This window comes from Trichosurus vulpecula, chromosome 4 (assembly GCF_011100635.1).
Source record: "Trichosurus vulpecula isolate mTriVul1 chromosome 4, mTriVul1.pri, whole genome shotgun sequence".
Lineage (NCBI taxonomy): Eukaryota > Metazoa > Chordata > Mammalia > Diprotodontia > Phalangeridae > Trichosurus > Trichosurus vulpecula.
Window position 1 is genome coordinate 170,257,408 of NC_050576.1, and position 16,795 is coordinate 170,274,202.

Consider the following 16,795-nt stretch of genomic DNA (forward strand, 5'->3'; position numbering starts at 1 on the left):
TCACATTTATCAACTTCCCCTTTTTCTTATCCCTTTCACCTCCTGTTTACATATTGAGTAAGTTTCTTTATGCAACTGAGTGTGTATATATAGTCTTCTTTCTTTGAACCAATTTCAATGACAGTGAGGTTCAAGTATTGCCTGCCCCCGCCCGCAGCATTTTCCTCTCCATTGTAAAAGCTCTTCCTTGCATATCTCTTTTATGTGAGAAAAATTTCCCCATTCTACCCCTCAGTTCCCCCTGTCCCAGTACATTCCTCTTTCTCCCCACTTCATTTTTTTTTGGACATCAGTCTTAACATAATTAACTAACATCCATGCCCTTTGTTGGTGTAAACTCTCTTTAACTTCCTTAATAATGGTAAAGTTCTTAGGAGTTACATGTATCATCTTCCCATATAGGAATGTAAACAGTTTAACTTGAGTCCCTTATGATCACTCTTTCATGTATCTATTTGAATGTCACATTTTCTACTAAGCTCTGGTCTTTTCATTAGGAATGCTTAAAAATTCTTTTATTTCATTAAATATCCATTTTTTCCCTTGAAGGATTATACTCTGTTTTGTGGGTACATGATTCTTGGTTGTAATCCTAGTTCCTTTACCTTCTGAAATATATTCCTAGTCCTCCACTCCTTTAGGAAGCTTCTAAATCTTGTGTGATTCTGACTGTTGAATTATTTCTCTCTGGCTGCTTACAATATTTTCTTCTTGACCTAGGAGCTCTAGAATTTGACAGTAATATTCCTGGGAGTTTTATTTGAGGATTTCTCTCAGGAGGGGATCAGTAGATTCTTTCCATTTCTATTTTACCCTCTGGATGTATGAAACTGGTGCAGTTTTCCTTTATAATTTTTTGAAATATGATGTCTAGGCTCATTCTTTGCTTATAGCCTTTAGGTAGACCAATATCTTTTTTTTTTCCTATTTTTTGTTATTTATTTAATACTTTTCATTTTCAGCATTAATTTTCACAAGAGTTTGAATTACAAATTTTCTCCCCATTTCTACCCTCCCCCCACTCCAAGATGGCATATATTCTGATTTCCCTGTTCCCCAGTCAACCCTCCCTTCTGTCACCCCACTTCCCCCTATCCCCTTTTCCCTTACTTTCTTGTAGGGCAAGATAGATTTTTATGCCCCATTGCCTGTATATCTTATTTCCTAGTTGCATGGAAAAACTTTTTTTTTGAACATCTGCTTTTAAAACTTTGAGTTCCAAATTCTCTCCCCACTTCCCTCCCCACCCCTCCTCCCTAAGAAGGCAAGCAATTCAACATAGGCCACATGTGTATCATTATGCAAAACCCTTCCACAATACTCATGTTGTGAAAGACTAACTATATTTTGCTCCTGCCTATCCTATCCCCCGTTATCCAATTTTAACCCTTGACCCTGTCCCTTTTCAAAAGTGTTTGCTTTTGATTACCTCCTCCCCCATCTGCCCTCCTTTCTATCGCCCCACCCCCCTTTTCTATCCCCTTCCTCCTTTCCTATGGGGTAAGCTACGCAATTGAGTGTGTATGTTATTCCCTCCTCAGGTCAAATCCTATGAGAGCAAGATTCACTCATTCGCCCTCACTTGCCCCTCTTCCCTCCCAACAGAACTGCTTTTTCTTGCCACTTTTATGTGAGATAATTTACCCCATTTTATCTCTCCCTTTCTCCCTCTCTCAATATATTCCTCTCTCATTCCTTAATTTGATTTTATATTTTTATTAGATATCATCCCTTCATATTCAACTCACCCCGTGCCCTGTATGTATGTATGTATGTATGTATGTGTGTATGTATGTATATTCCCTTCAACTACCCTAATACTGTTGAGGTCTCATGAATTATACACATCATCATTCCATGTAGGAATGTAAACAAAACAGTTCCACTTTAGTAAGTCCCTTATGATTTCTCTTTCTTGATTACCTTTTCATGCTTCTCTTGATTCTTGTGTTTGAAAGTCACATTTTCTATTCAGTTCTGGTATTTTCACTGAGAAAGCTTGAAAGTCGTCTATTTTATTGAAAGTCCATATTTTGCCTTGGAGCATGATACTCAGTTTTGCTGGGTAGGTGATTCTTGGCTTTAATCCTAGCTCCACTGACCTCCAGAATATCATATTCCAAGCCCTCCAGTCCGTTAATGTAGAAGCTGCTAGATCTGGGGTTATTCTGATTGTGTTTCCACAGTACTCCTTCTTTCTGGCTGCTTGCAGTATTTTCTCCTTGACCTGGGAACTCTGGAATTTGGCAACAATATTCCTAGGAGTTTTCTTTTGGGGATTTTTTTCAGCAGGCCATCGGCGGATTCTTTCAATTTCTATTTTACCCTCTGCTTCTAGAATATCAGGGCAGTTCTCCTTGATAATTTCTTGAAAGATGATATCTAGACTCTTTTTTTGATCATGGCTTTCAGGTAGTCCAATAATTTTTAAATTATCTCTCCTGGATCTATTTTCCAGGTCAGTGGTTTTTCCAATGAGGTATTTCACATTGTCTTCCATTTTTTCATTCCTTCAGTTCTGTTTTATAATATCTTGATTTCTCATAAAGTCACTAGCTTCCACTTGCTCCAATCTAATTTTTAAGTGTTTTGAGTATTTTCTTCCGTGGTCTTTTGGACCTCCTTTTCCATTTGGCTAATTCTGCCTTTCAAGGCATTCTTCTCCTCTTTGACTTTTTGGAGCTCTTTTGCCATTTGGGTTAGTCTATTTTTTAAGGTGTCAATTTTCTTGAGTATTCTTTTGGGTCTCCTTTAGCAACTCGTTGACTTGTTTTTCATTTTTTTCTTGCATCACTCTCATTTCTTTTCCCAATTTTTCCTCTGCTTCTCTTACTTGCTTTTCTTTTTTTTTTTTTAATTTAAATTTATTTAACATATTTAGTTTTCAGCATTGATTTTCACAAGAGTTTGAATTACAAATTTTCTCCCCATTTCTACCCTCCTCCCACTCCAAGATGGTATATATTCTGGTTGCCCTGTTCCCCAGTCAACCCTCCCCTCTATCACCGCCCCCCATCCCCTTTTCCCTTCCTTTCTTGTAGGGCAAGATAAATTTCTACGCCCCATTGCCTGCATATCTTATTTTCTAGTTGCATGCAAAAACTGTTTTTTTGTTTGTTTTTGAACATCTGTTTTTAAAACTTTGAGTTCCAAATTCCCTCCCCTCTTCCCTTCTCACCCACCCTCCCTAAGAAGTCAAGCAATTCAACATAGGCCACATGTGTATCATTATGTACATATAACCCTTCCACAATACTCATGTTGTGAAAGACTAACTATATTTTGCTCCTTCCCAACCCATCCCGCTTTATTGAATTTTCTCCCTTGACCCTGTCCCCTTTCCAAAGTGTTTTTTTTTTTGATTACCTCCATCCCCATCTGCCCTCCCCTCCATCATCCCCCCCTTTTATTTTTTTATCTTCCTCCCTCTTCTTTCCTGCGGGGTAAGATACCCAATTGAGTATGTATGGTATTCCCTCCTCAGGCCAAATCTGATGAGAGCAAGGTTCACTCATTCCCCCCTCACCTGCCCTCTCCCCTCCTCCCACAGATCTGCTTCCTCTTGCCACCTTTATGTGAGATAATCCACCCCATTCTATCTCTCCCTATCTCCCTCTCTCAGTATGTTGCTCTCTCATCCCTTAATTTGATTTTATTTCTTTTAGATATCTTCCCTTCATCTTCAACTCACCCTGTGTCTGCTCTCTCTCTCTCTTTTACATATACACACACACACACACACACACACACAGATATATACATACATACACATTCATTTACATATATATACATAAACGTGTATATACATATATGCATATTCCCTTCAGCTACCCTAATACTGAGGTCTCATGAATCATACGTGTCATCTTTCCATGTAAGAATGTACACAAAACAGTTCAACTTTAGTAAGTCCCTTGCAATTTCTGTTTCTTGATTACCTTTTCATGCTTCTCTTGAATCTTGTGTTGGAAAGTCAAATTTTCTATTCAGTTCTGGTCTTTTCACTGAGAAAGCTTTAAAGGCCTCTATTTTATTGAAAATCCATATTTTGCCTTAGAGCATGATACTCAGTTTTGCTGGGTAGGTGATTCTGGGTTTTAATCCTAGCTCCATTGACCTCCAGAATACCGTATTCCAAGCCCTACAATCTCTTAATGTAGAAGCTGCTAGATCTTGGGTTATTCTGATTGGGTTTCCACAATACTCCAATTGTTTCTTTCTGGCTGCTTGCAGTATTTTCTCCTTGATCTGGGAGCTCTGGAATTTGGCAACAATATTCCTAGGAGATTTCTTTTTGGGATCTATTTGAGGAGGCGATCTCTTACTTGCTTTTCTAAATCCTTTTTGAGCTCTTCCATGGCCTGAGACCAGTTCATGTTTTTCTTGGAGGCTTTTGATGTAGGCTCTTTGACTTTGTTACTTCTTTTGGCTGTATGTTTTGGTCTTCTTTGTCACCAAAGAAAGATTCCAAAGTCTGAGTCTGAATCTGAGTCCATTTTCACTGCCTGGGCATGTTCCCAGCCAACTACTTGACCCTTGAGTTTTTTGTTGGGGTATGACTGCTTGTAGAGTAGAGAGTACTTTGTTCCAAGCTTGAAGGCATGCACTGTTGTTTTCAGAGCTATTTCTACACAGCAAGCACGGTCACACCAGCGCTTCTCCTCCCCCAAGAACCACCAACCGGGACTGAGACTCAGATCTTAAGCAGACTCTGCACTCCAGATCTGATCCACCACTTAATTCCTCCCACCAGGCGGGCCTGGGGCTGGAAGCAACTGCAGCTGTAGTTCTGTCCTCAGAGCTGTACCACCTCCACTGCCCCCGGGATGGTGAACTCCTTTCACTCTGTCCCCTTCAGCTTTTCCCACTAACGTTCTCTGTTGTCTTTGGTGTTTGTGGGTTGAGAAGTCTGGTAACTGCCACAGCTCACTGATTCAGGGTGCTAGGGCCTGTTCCACCTGGCTCCCAGTCTGGTTGGTCCGGGTGCTCTGCTCCCCTCCGCTCCCACCTCCATGGGATAGACCTTACCCAGCGACCATCTAGGGTGTCCTGGGCTGGAGCCCTGCTTCCCTCTGCTATTCCGTGGGTTCTGCACCTCCAGAATTTGTTCAGAGCCATTTTTTATAGGTTTTGGGGAGAAGTTGGGGGCGAGATTAAACAACTCCCTACTTTCCAGCTGCCATCTTGGCTCCACCCCTAGACCAATATCTTTTAAGTCATCCCTCTTGCATCTATTTTCCAGGTCAGTTGTTTTTCCAGAGAGCTATTTCACATTTTCTTCTATTTTTTTTTCATTATTTTGACTTCATTTTATTGTTTCTTGTTGTCTCATTAGCTTCCCCTTGCCCAGTTTGATTTTTAAGGAATTATTTTCTTTAGTGAGCTTTCGTACTTCTTTTTCCACTTTAATTTTTCTACTGCTTTTAAAGTTCTTTTCTTCAATGAATTTTTATGCCTCTTTTAGGCCTATTCTGTTTTTCATTATTTTCTTCATAATAATTGTGTTATTTTATTCAGTACTTTTTGTGCCTCTTTTACCAAAATGTTCCCTTTTCATAATTTTTCTGCATCATTCTCATTTCTTTTCTCAATTTTTCATGTGCCACTTATTTCTTTCTTTAATTCTTCCAGGAATTCTTGTTGGGCTTGGTTCAAATTAACATTTTTCCTTGAGGCTTTTTTTGGTAACTTTTCACATTCTTATCTTCTGAGTTTATGTCTTGGCCTTCCTTGCCACTATAGTAGCTTTTTATAGTCAATTTTGTTGTTGTTGTTTGCTCATTTTTCCAGCCTGTTTCTTGACTTTGAACTTTACGTTAAAGTTGGGCTCTGCTTATGTAGGAGTGGTGTTGCACTGTCTCAAACTTCAGGCTTTTTTGGGCTGCTGTTTTCAGAACTAGTTCTAGGGGCGAGGGGGTCTGCAAGTTTTTGTTGTCTCCAGGTTGATGTGATCCTAGGAAAGGTGTGATCACTGCTCTCTTAGTTTGTGCTGTGGTCTTTACCCAGAAATGGCCCCTGGTCCCCTGAAGTTGAATGCACTCGTGCCCTTCTCTGTTTTGGTACTCTGACTAGGGCCTTTGCTCCTTTGTGCCCAACTGTCAGCACTCCTCTCCACCCTGCAACTGCAACCCAGAACTATGTATGGGCAATAGAGTTGCCAATCAGCACCAGCTGTATCCAATGCCAACAAAGGGTCTCCTGTAATCTCTTTCTGACTAGCTGTTCAACCCCCTACCACTCTGGACGAAGAGCTCCCGAAGCTGCTGCTTCTGTGGCCACTGTTGCCGTCAGCATGGGCTCCAGATAGCTCTGCACCCCGATGCTACAGAGTTTTCCTGACTACCTCTTAAGTTTTCTTAGGCCAGAAAAATATCTCACCATGACTTCTTATTGGTTCTGCCACTCTAAAATTTGATTGAAGGCATTATTTTAAAGTTGTTTGGAGGACAATGTTGGGAGAGTTCAAATGGGTAGCTGCCCCTAATCTGCTACCTTGGCTCCTGTCTCTTTCTTTTCCTGTAAAATGATGTTCATGATGAAACAATTTATTGAACTTTATTATTCTGTGGTCTAGCGGAAGTGAAAGAAATGGCTGAAAAGGCAGCTAGTGGACAGCTTGGAAGTCTTCTTTGGTCTCCTCAGAGCAACGTCACTTCAAATAGTGAGATAGAAAATGAATCTGAACCAATGCAGCAGTCTTCTCCTAGGGACCTAATGAATACTGACTGCCACCAGGCCAATCCTCCCAGAGATCATGATGATCCAGGAAGAAAGGACAAATGTGAGAAAATCATCCACAATGATTCCGACAGTGAGGGGGAGGCTGAGTTCCAAAATGTAATAGGTAAGACTCATTGCAGGAGTAATATGTAAGCAGGTGGTCTGTCCACATTTACATCTAAAAGGAAAGCTATGTAACCTATTTATTATTCAGCTCTAGGCATGTCTCTGGGAGCCTTTTCTGCTAGATTGAAGCTGCAGATTCTTTTCCCTGGGTCTTGCCCTTAGGCAAGGAACTATATAGGGAAAGGGGAGAGAGAGAGATTGAGAGATTATGTCCTTTATTTTATCAGGTGGAAACTTTTGTACTAAAGGTCTCAACTTTAGTAATTTCCACTCTATGCAAATACAAGATTGGAGACATTTTACTTAGTGGCATCTCATATGAAAATATTTATGGATTTGAGTCAGCCACAAGCCCAACATTAAAAAAATAAAATCAGTGTGATTGCCACATAAAATGCTAATGGAAGCTTAAACTGCATAAATAGAAGTCTAATATCTATAAGGGAAGTGGTAGTCTCACTATACTCTATGCTAATCAGGCCACATCTGGAGTGTGCTTGTAGGCAGCACATTTGAAAAAGGGCAATTTGGCAAATTAAAAAGGGTCAATAGGCTATCTTATCTCCAGGGAATAAGTGGTGTTCCTATACTAGTAACTTTCACAGGATACAAAAGCTAGGAGGGATGGCAAACATACTTTATGACAGAATTAGAGTAGAAGATGATCTTGACAGGTCAGAATGATGAGCTAAGTATAATAATAATATGAAATTTAACAAGGATAAATATAGTCTACATTTAATTAAAAAATCAACTTAACAAACATAAGATGGGAAGTACTGGCATGGCTAGAACTGGGGAATTTTAGTCAACTACAGGTTCATTTTAGGTTATCAGTGTGACAAGGCACCCCCCCACCCACCCAAAAAAAAAATCCCCCAAACTGTGATCTCAGACTTCCTTAAGAAAGGGATAGTCCCTTGTGTTAAACCTGAAAATTTGGTTGAAGGAAAGAACAGGCTAGGTGATAGAAAAAAAATTCATATTGCTTATTTATTTATTCATTCCCTTTAAACTTAGCAGATACATGCATGCATGGAGTCAGACCTGAATCTGACTGCCTGAACAAAGGAATGAGAAAACTTATATACATTATTTTTAGCAGACTCAGAAGTCTGTGTTACCTCACTTTTATGATCCCCATGTATATTTAACCATGATACAAGAAGAGGATTTTCCTTAATGGAATAGGTTTGTAAAGACAAGAGTGTTGACAAAGGTCAGTTGAAGTACATACCCGCAGAATATTAAGCGAGGTAGTATTCTCAGGATTAGGATCTCATCCCTTAATGGTTAACGGGGGAAAGAATGTTCTTAGGTCAGCTGGATCTGGCTTTGTTGACAGAGAAGATATTCTGAGTTTACTCAGAGAACAAAGAGACTGTTAGGATCAGGCTTTTCTTCTGGTTAATCACTTCAGGCTCTGAGTCTTATTGAAATTACAAAAATGATATAAAATGGTATAAAATGTTCCACACTTGGAACAGAGAAGTACCATGTACTGGTCAGAATACACCAGGAGTGTGGTGTTCAATTCTAGGTGCCACATTTTAGGAATGACATCAATAAATTGGCCAGAGGAGAATGGCCAGGATAGTGAAGGGCTTTTAGATCATTGCATTTGAGGATTGGTTGAAAGAACTGGGGACGTATAGCCAGCTTGAAGAAGAAAAGACCCAGCAAGAACATGTTAGCCCACTGCAGATCTCACTGAAGAGGGATTAGACTTATTCTGCCTGTCCCCAAAGGACAAAATTGGGAGCAGTGGTTGAAAGTGATGGAGAAGCAAATTTAGCATTCATGGAAAGAGAAACTTTCTCCCAGTGACAGCCCTAAAAAGTGTAATGGGTTGCTTTGGGATTTCTCTAAGCAATGACTGTATGACCTCTTGTTGGGTGTATTATGGGAATTCTCATCAAAGTGGGAGTTCAGTTAAGTGGCTTTGAGGTCCCCTTCAATTCTGAGATTCTGTGATTAGGCTGGCCAGTGGGAGGCTAGTCCTCAGGAACATGCACATGATGCTCTGCCTGATGCAGTTCCCATGTGGAGCCTTTGGGACCCTCTTTATAGAAATCCATGGTGATATGGGATAGAACAGCCTCCAACCATGTGCACAGTGTGCATGCTTCTGAGATCTGGGCTCTCACTGGCTAAATCCCATCCCTTTTCCTGACCTTTTTCACCCCCATTACATATATAATTCTGTGGAGAGGGCTGCTGGGATGATGAAGAATGTGAAAATTGTGTTATGTGAGAACTTAGCTATCAAACTTTGCAAAAACCAGGGCGCAAGAGTCACTATCTCATATTTTTGCTTAATCATTTTCATTGGTTACAAGGGCAGGCTCAGTCTAGAGTAGGGTAGTAGAAATGACTGTAAAGACAAGGCATCAATAATATGGTTTTTTTTAATAGAATAGGATGCCTTTTGAAAAAGTGATCAGTTTTTTGTCACTGAAGACTTAAGCAGAAGATGACTAACCATTTGCAAAGGATATGGTAGAGGAGATGGGGTGTAAGATTAAAGAATAGGTGCTTCCAACTCTGAGGTTCTAGGACTTGATGTACATTCCACTTCAAAGGTAGCTGGATGACCCTGGCTCTAACAGTTGAGTTGAAATGTACTTTAAACTCGGCTTGAACCTAAGCACTCCATGTTCAGGAGGAGATGCCAACTCATATTTTTGCACACAGTCTTGACTTTCTCTAAACAAATCACGTTAATTCTCCCACACCTAAGGCAAAAATAGTTGTTACCCTAAAAATCTTCCCTTTATTATATTACAGAGATTATTAACCTTTTTTGTGTCATAGACATCTTTGGCAATCTGGTGAAGATTAGGGACCCCTTCTCAACATGTTTGTAGATGCATAAAATAAAATACAAAAGATTACAAAGGAAAACAATTATATTAGAATATAGTTATAAAATTAAAAAAAAAACCACAAGCTTGTGGAACCCAGGCTAAGAATACGACCCCTTTTTTATGTTTGTAATCTAAGTTCCGAAGCACCTGAACGCCATTATAGTATGAAATACAAAGTGGTTTCATCATCATTTGTAAGTCAAAGAAGGATATTTTCAAAATTGTCATATATCCTTATACAGAAAAAAACATAGGCTTTGGATTTTGGTATTCAGAATCTGATCCCTCCTCCTTTAGTGGCAGTTGAAACAGCTATTACCTAGAGATGCCTTTTTTATGTAGACTAGTCCAAAATGGCTTTGTCCTCTACAAAATCTGAACCAGACCAAGATGTCCATCCTTATCTACCCTTGACAGGATACAGAACAGTTTTGTCATAGAGAAGAATGTCTGCTCTTTCCCACTACCCTTAAAATATTTTCTTATTTGAATTTCAGTATAGATGAATGATTTCATTTGATCTCCAGCATGTTCTGTTTGTTAGGCACAAGACATCACTTGCCAAGAAAGAAAAAGCATCGAGAACATGGAGGAGTCTTTCACAAGCATTCTGACTCTACTGAAGGAATTGAGAAGCTCCGTAGTGTAAGTAACATCGAATACGCAATCTAGCAGGTCCCGGGGAGCTAAGAAAGCCTTTGTTTGGTCTCCTTATGTACAAGATCTAACCAAATGGCTTTGTGACTTCAGGCAAATCCCTTAACATTTCTAGACTTCTGCTTCCTCATCTGTTAAATTAGGAGGGGATAGGAATTTACTAAGATCCTTTCTAACATTCTTTTACTCTGTAGATAACACCCATTTTCCAGTGGGGAGAAAACAAACTTTTTTTTTGTACTTTTTTTCTCAGCTCAGTTTTATTTTATTTTCAGGTTCAAATTCTCTCTCCCACCTACCTACCCTTCCTCCCCCATTGAGAAAGCAAGAAAAACAAAACTCATGTTACAAACATGTATAATCAAGCAAAACAAATTTTCCTTCATTGCCCATGTCCATAAAACATGTCTTAATCTTCACTCTGAATTTATCACCTCCATATCAAGAGATGGGTTAAGCATGAATCCTCTGAAACTGTGTTTGGTTATTGTGTTAATCAGAGTTCCTAAGTCTTTCTGAGTTGTTTGTCTTTACAGTATTGTTATTATCATATACATTCTTCTCTTAGTTTTGTTCACTTCACTCCACATCATTTCATACAAGTCTTCCCAGATAACCATCACCTTAATTTCTTATAGCACAGTAGTATTTTAACGCATTTATATGCCATAACATGTTCAGCCATTCCCCATTTTATGGGCATTCCTCAGTTTCCAAATCTTTGCCACCCCAAAAAGAGCTGACAGAAATATTTTTGTACATATGGGTACTTTTCCTCTTTCTCTGATCTGTTTGTTGGATAAGGATACTGCTGGATCAAAAGATATGCACAATTTAGTATTTTCTTGGATATATGTGTAGTTCCAAATTGCTTTCCAGAATGAGTGAACCATTTCACAGTTCCACTCACAGCATATAAATGTACCTGTTTTCCCATATACTCAGTAGCATTTGACATTTTCCATATTTGTCAACTTTATCAATCTGATGAGTATGAGATTAAACTTCAGAGTTGTTTTAATTTTTGTTTCTCTAATTGGTGACACAGAGCATTTTTTTTCATATAGCTGTTGATAACTTAGATTTCTAATTCTTTAAACTGCCTATTCATATGTTTTTTTTCTTATTCATATTTCTTGACCATTTATCAATTGAGAAACTGCTTTTTTTCTTAAAAATTTCAATTCCCACCCCAGCTTCTGTGATAAGAACTCACTATTTGATGAAAACTGCTGGGAAAACTGGAAAATAGTATGGCAGAAACTAGGCATAGACCAACATCTGACACCATATACCAAAATAAAGTCCAAATGGGTACATGATTTAGATATAAAGGCTGGGGGCAGCTAGGTGACACAGTGAGTAGAGCACCAGCCCTGGAGTCAGGAGGACCTGCGTTCAAATCCGGCCTCAGACACCACTGACCTGGAGAATAGATCCAGGAGAGATAATTTAAAAATTATTGGAGTACCTGAAAGCCATGATCAAAAAAAGAGCCTAGACATCATCTTTCAAGAAATTATCAAGGAGAGTTAGAAACCGCGAGCAGTCTGAGTGGGGCAAATTTCCAAGCCAGGAGAGTCTGAAAGGCGGAAGGCATGAATCTGTAGGCTTGGAGAGTGCTCGGCGTGCGGAGCTACTCCAGACCAAAGTGGAAGCGGCTGGCCGGGAAACCCACGTGGGAGACAGGCTGGGAGAAAGCTGGGCGCCCAAAACGGGCGGAGATCCCCAGGCTTCCCAACACAGAACGGCAGTCTGTGGAAGCAACGAGAGGCAGCGCAACACCACTGGCCGTGAAATACCAACTCCTGAGGTTTGCAGCCCAAAGGTATGAAACACAGCTTCTTGAACTTCGGGGAGATATAATGTCCAGGTAAATAGCTCTAATCCCTCCCTCTCCCACCCAGAGAATTCCTTGGAAAAAAAGAACGCTGGACCAGAGGAGATAGAAGTGGGGCTTCAGTGGCCAAGTAGTAGAAGTTCATTAGTCCCAGAGGGGCAGAGCTGGCAGGGGTCAACACCAGGAGCCCATACGTACTCTTGCTCCACCAGGGGAAGTGCCAGACATCAGTTCAAACAATAAAGAGCTGAGACCATTGCTGGAGAGCAACAGTGCTGGAGAGCACCCCTAGGGAAAGAGACATCAGGGAGCCAGACCCCCTCCCCCCACACCTCAGGAAACTGAAGGCTATACTTCACAAAGACAGCAACTAGACTCACAATCCCCAGAATAAGAAAGCTGGGACAGAGAGCCCTGAGCCCCAAAGGCAGAAATTTGTTGTAAAGCCAGGAAAATGCTAACCAATATGAAGAACACAAAAAAACCGAGGACCATAGATTCTTTTTATGGAGACAGGCATGATCAAAATGCCAATTTGGAAGAGGACAGCAATGACACTATAGATACATCTGATACTTCAAAAGGTAATGTGAACTGATCTCCAGCTGATAAAGCATTGCTGGAAGAGCTAAAGCAGGATTTTAAAAACCAAATTAAGGGAGGTAAAAGAAAAAAATGGAAAAAAAAATCTACTGATGAAATCAGATCCCTAAAGAATAAGATTGGTGAAATGGGCACAGAGATTCAGAATCTAAATAGAGATTTACCCTGAGGTAAAAATCAACCAATTGGAAAAGGAGACTCAAAAGCACAATGAAAACACTAACTCATTAAAAATTAGAGTTGAGCAAGTGGAAGCTAATGAATGTATGAGGCACCAAGAAGTAGTAAAACAAAATGTAAAGAATGAAAAAAATAGAAAAAAATGTGAACTATCTGATTGGGAAAACAACTGACCTGGAAAATAGATCCAGGAGAGACAATTTAAGTTATTGGTCTACTGGAAATCCATGATGAAAAAAAGAGCCTTGACAGTATCTTCGAAGAAATTCTCAAAGACAACTGCCCAGAGGTCCTAGAACCAGAGGACAAAATAGTCATTGAAAGAATTCACCAATCACACCCTGAAAGAGATCCCAAACTGAAAACACCAAGAAATATAGCCAAATTTCAGAACTGCAAAGTCAAGGAGAAAATAGTGCAAGCAGCCAAAAAGAAACAATTCAAATATTGTGGAACTACAGTCAGGATCATGCAGGATCTCTCAGCTTCCACATTAAAAGACAGGAGAAATTGGAATATGATATTCCAAAGGGCAAAGGAGTGGGACTACAACCAAGGATCAACTGCCCAGCAAAACTAAGTATAATTTTTCAGGCAAGTAGAAGGACATTCAGTGAAATAAGGGAATTCCAGACCTTCCTGATGAAAAGGCCAGAACTCAGTAGAAAATTTGATCTCCAAATACAAAACTCAAGAGAGACATAAAAATGTAAACGGGGAAAAACCCCTACAAACCTTATTAATCAATAAGGGCAAATTATTTGTATCTTTATATAGGATTGTATCATCTTACGTATGTTTTATATATATACATATATATATATATATATGTCAGTTTTCAGAATAGTACAGCTATTATGACAATTGAAAGGGATACACATAGATTGTGAATGCCTGTATAAAACAACTGATATAAGGATAAAAAACATATGTAAGAGATGTAAAGGGAGGGCTATGAGAGAAGAGGTATGGAAGTAGTAAAAAAGGGTAAATTACACCAAATGAAGAAGCACAAAAACATAGTAGAGGGAAAGAAGGGAGGGAGAAGAGCAGTATTTGAGATTTACTGTCATCTGATCTGGTTCAAGAAGGGAATAACATACCCTGATAAGTATAGAAATCTAACTTGTCCTACAGGAAGCAGGAAGGGAAGGGGGGAAAAAGGGAGGGGGGTGGTCAGAAGGGAGGGGAGAAGTAACAAGTGAGAAACGGTAAGATAAGGGAGGGGAATAAAGAGGGAGGGTAAACTGAGGAAGGTCAAAAGCAAAACTTATTTGAGGAGGGGAAGGGGAAAGGGAGAAAAAAAAGCATAAACGGGGAAATAGGATGGAGAAAAAGACACAAATAGAAATTATAACTGTGAACGTGAATGGGATGAACTCTCCCATAAAACGGAAGCAGATAGCAGAATGGATTAAAAACCGTAATCCCTACAGTATGCTGTTTACAAGAAACACATTTGAAACGGGGGATATACACAGGGTAAAGGTAAAAGGCTGGAGTAAAATATATTGCGCCTCAGCTAAAGTAAAAAAAGCAGGTGTAGCAATCCTAATCTCAGACAAAGCAAAAGTAAAGATAGATTTAATTAAAAGAGATAAGGAAGGACATTACATCCTGCTAAAAGGCACCATAAACAATGAAGCAATATCATTGTTTAACATATATGCACCAAGTGGTATGGCATACAAACTCTTAGAGGAGAGGTTAAGGGAGTTACAGGAAGAAATAGGCAGCAAAACTGTAATATTGGGAGACCTCAACCTCCCCCTTTCTGAACTTGATAAATCTAACCTCAAAATAAATAAGAAAGAAGTTAAGGAGGTAAACAGAATTTTAGAAAAGGCAGATATGATAGACCTCTGGAGAAAACTGAATGGAATAAAAAGGAATATACTTTCTTCTCAGCGGACATGGCACATACTCAAAAATTGACCATGTGCTAGGGCATAAAAACCTCACAATCCAGTGCAGAAAGGCAGAAGTAATCAAAGCATACTTTTCAGATCATGATGCAATAAGAATTATTTGTAACAAAGAACTATGGAAAAATAAGCTAAAAATTAATTGGAAACTAAATAATCTAATTCTAAAGAATGAGTGGGCCAAAGAACAAATCAGAGAAACAATTAATAACTTCGTTCAAGAGAATGACAATAATGAAACAACATACCAAAACTTATGGGATGCAGCAAAAGCAGTTCTTAGGGGAAGTTTTATATCCCTAAATGCTTACATGCATAAAATAGGGAAAAAGGAGATCAATGATCTGGGCATATAGCTGAAAAAGCTAGAAAAAGAACAAATTGAAAATCCCCAGTTAAATACCAAATTAGAAATACTGAAAATCAAAGGAGAGATTAATAAAATTGAAACCAAGAAAACTATTGAATTAATAAATAAAACAAAGAGCTGGTTTTATGAAAAAACGAATAAAACTGATAAACCTTTGGTCAATTTGATTAAAAAAAAGAAGAAAATCAAATTACCAGTATCAAAAATGAAAAGGGTGAGTTCACCTCTAATGAAGAGGAAATCAAAGCAATAATTAGGAATTATTTTGCCCAATTGTATGCCCATATATTCGACAACCTTAGAGATATGGATGAATATCTACAAAAACATAAATTGCCCAGGTTAACAGAAAAGGAAGTAAAATTTATAAATAATCCCGTCTCAGAAAAAGAAATTGAGCAAGCCATCAATGAACTCCCTAGGAAAAAATCTCCAGGGCCAGATGGTTTTACATGTGAATTCTGTCAAACATTTAAAGAACAACTAATTCCTATACTTTGTAGACTGTTTGTGAAAATAGGTAAAGAAGGAGTCCTACCAAATTCTTTTTATGACACAAATATGGTACTAATACCCAAACTAGGTAGAGTCAAAACAGAGAAAGAAAATTATAGACCAATTTCCCTAATGAATATTGATGCAAAAAATTTAAATAAAATATTACCAAATAGATTGCAGCAACTTATCACGAGAATAATACACTATGATCAGTTAGGATTTATTCCGGGAATGCAAGGCTGGTTCAATATTAGGAAAACTATTAGCATAATTGACCATATCAACAACAAAACTTGCAGAAACCATATGATCATTTCAATAGATGCAGAAAAAGCCTTTGACAAAATACAACACCCATTCCTATTAAAAACACTAGAAAGCATAGGAGTAAATGGAGCCTTCCTTAAAATTATAAATAGCATCTACCTAAAACCATCAACAAGCATTATTTGTAATGGGGATAAGCTAAATGCATTCCCAATAAGATCAGGGGTGAAACAAGGATGTCCATTATCACCCCTACTATTCAATTTGGTACTAGAAACGTTAGCTGTAGCAATAAGAGGAGAAAAATTGAAGGAATTAGAATAGGCAAAGAAGAAGCTAAATTATCACTTTTTGCAGATGATACGATGATTTACTTAGAGAATCAAGTAAAAAACTACTTGACATAGTAAACAACTTTAGCAAAGTTGCAGGATATAAAATAAACCCACATAAATCCTCAGCATTCCTACACATTACTAACAAAGCCCAACAGCAAGCGATAGAAAGAGAGATTCCATTCAAAGTTACTGTAGACACTATAAAATATTTGGGAGTGTATCTGCCAAGACAAACCCAGGGCCTATATGTACATAATTATGAAACACTTTTAATGTGAATAAAGTCAGATCTAAATAAATGGAAAAATATCAGTTGCTCATGGTAGGCTGAGCTAATATAATAAAAATGGCAATTTTACCTAAATTAATCTATCCAGTGCCATACCAATTGAACTACCAAAAAA

At 38.7% G+C, this 16,795-nt stretch overlaps 1 protein-coding gene across 1 annotated transcript in view; it reads left to right on the plus strand.

Annotated features, from left to right (window-relative positions):
* TEX14 (testis expressed 14, intercellular bridge forming factor) overlaps positions 1 to 16,795 on the plus strand; it is a 140,732-nt gene that overhangs the window by 77,204 nt on the left and 46,733 nt on the right. Inside the window, exons 16-17 of the mRNA XM_036755595.1 lie at positions 6,575 to 6,844; positions 10,258 to 10,358. Coding sequence (XP_036611490.1) covers positions 6,575 to 6,844; positions 10,258 to 10,358 — 371 coding nt within the window. The remainder of the gene's footprint in view (positions 1 to 6,574; positions 6,845 to 10,257; positions 10,359 to 16,795) is intronic.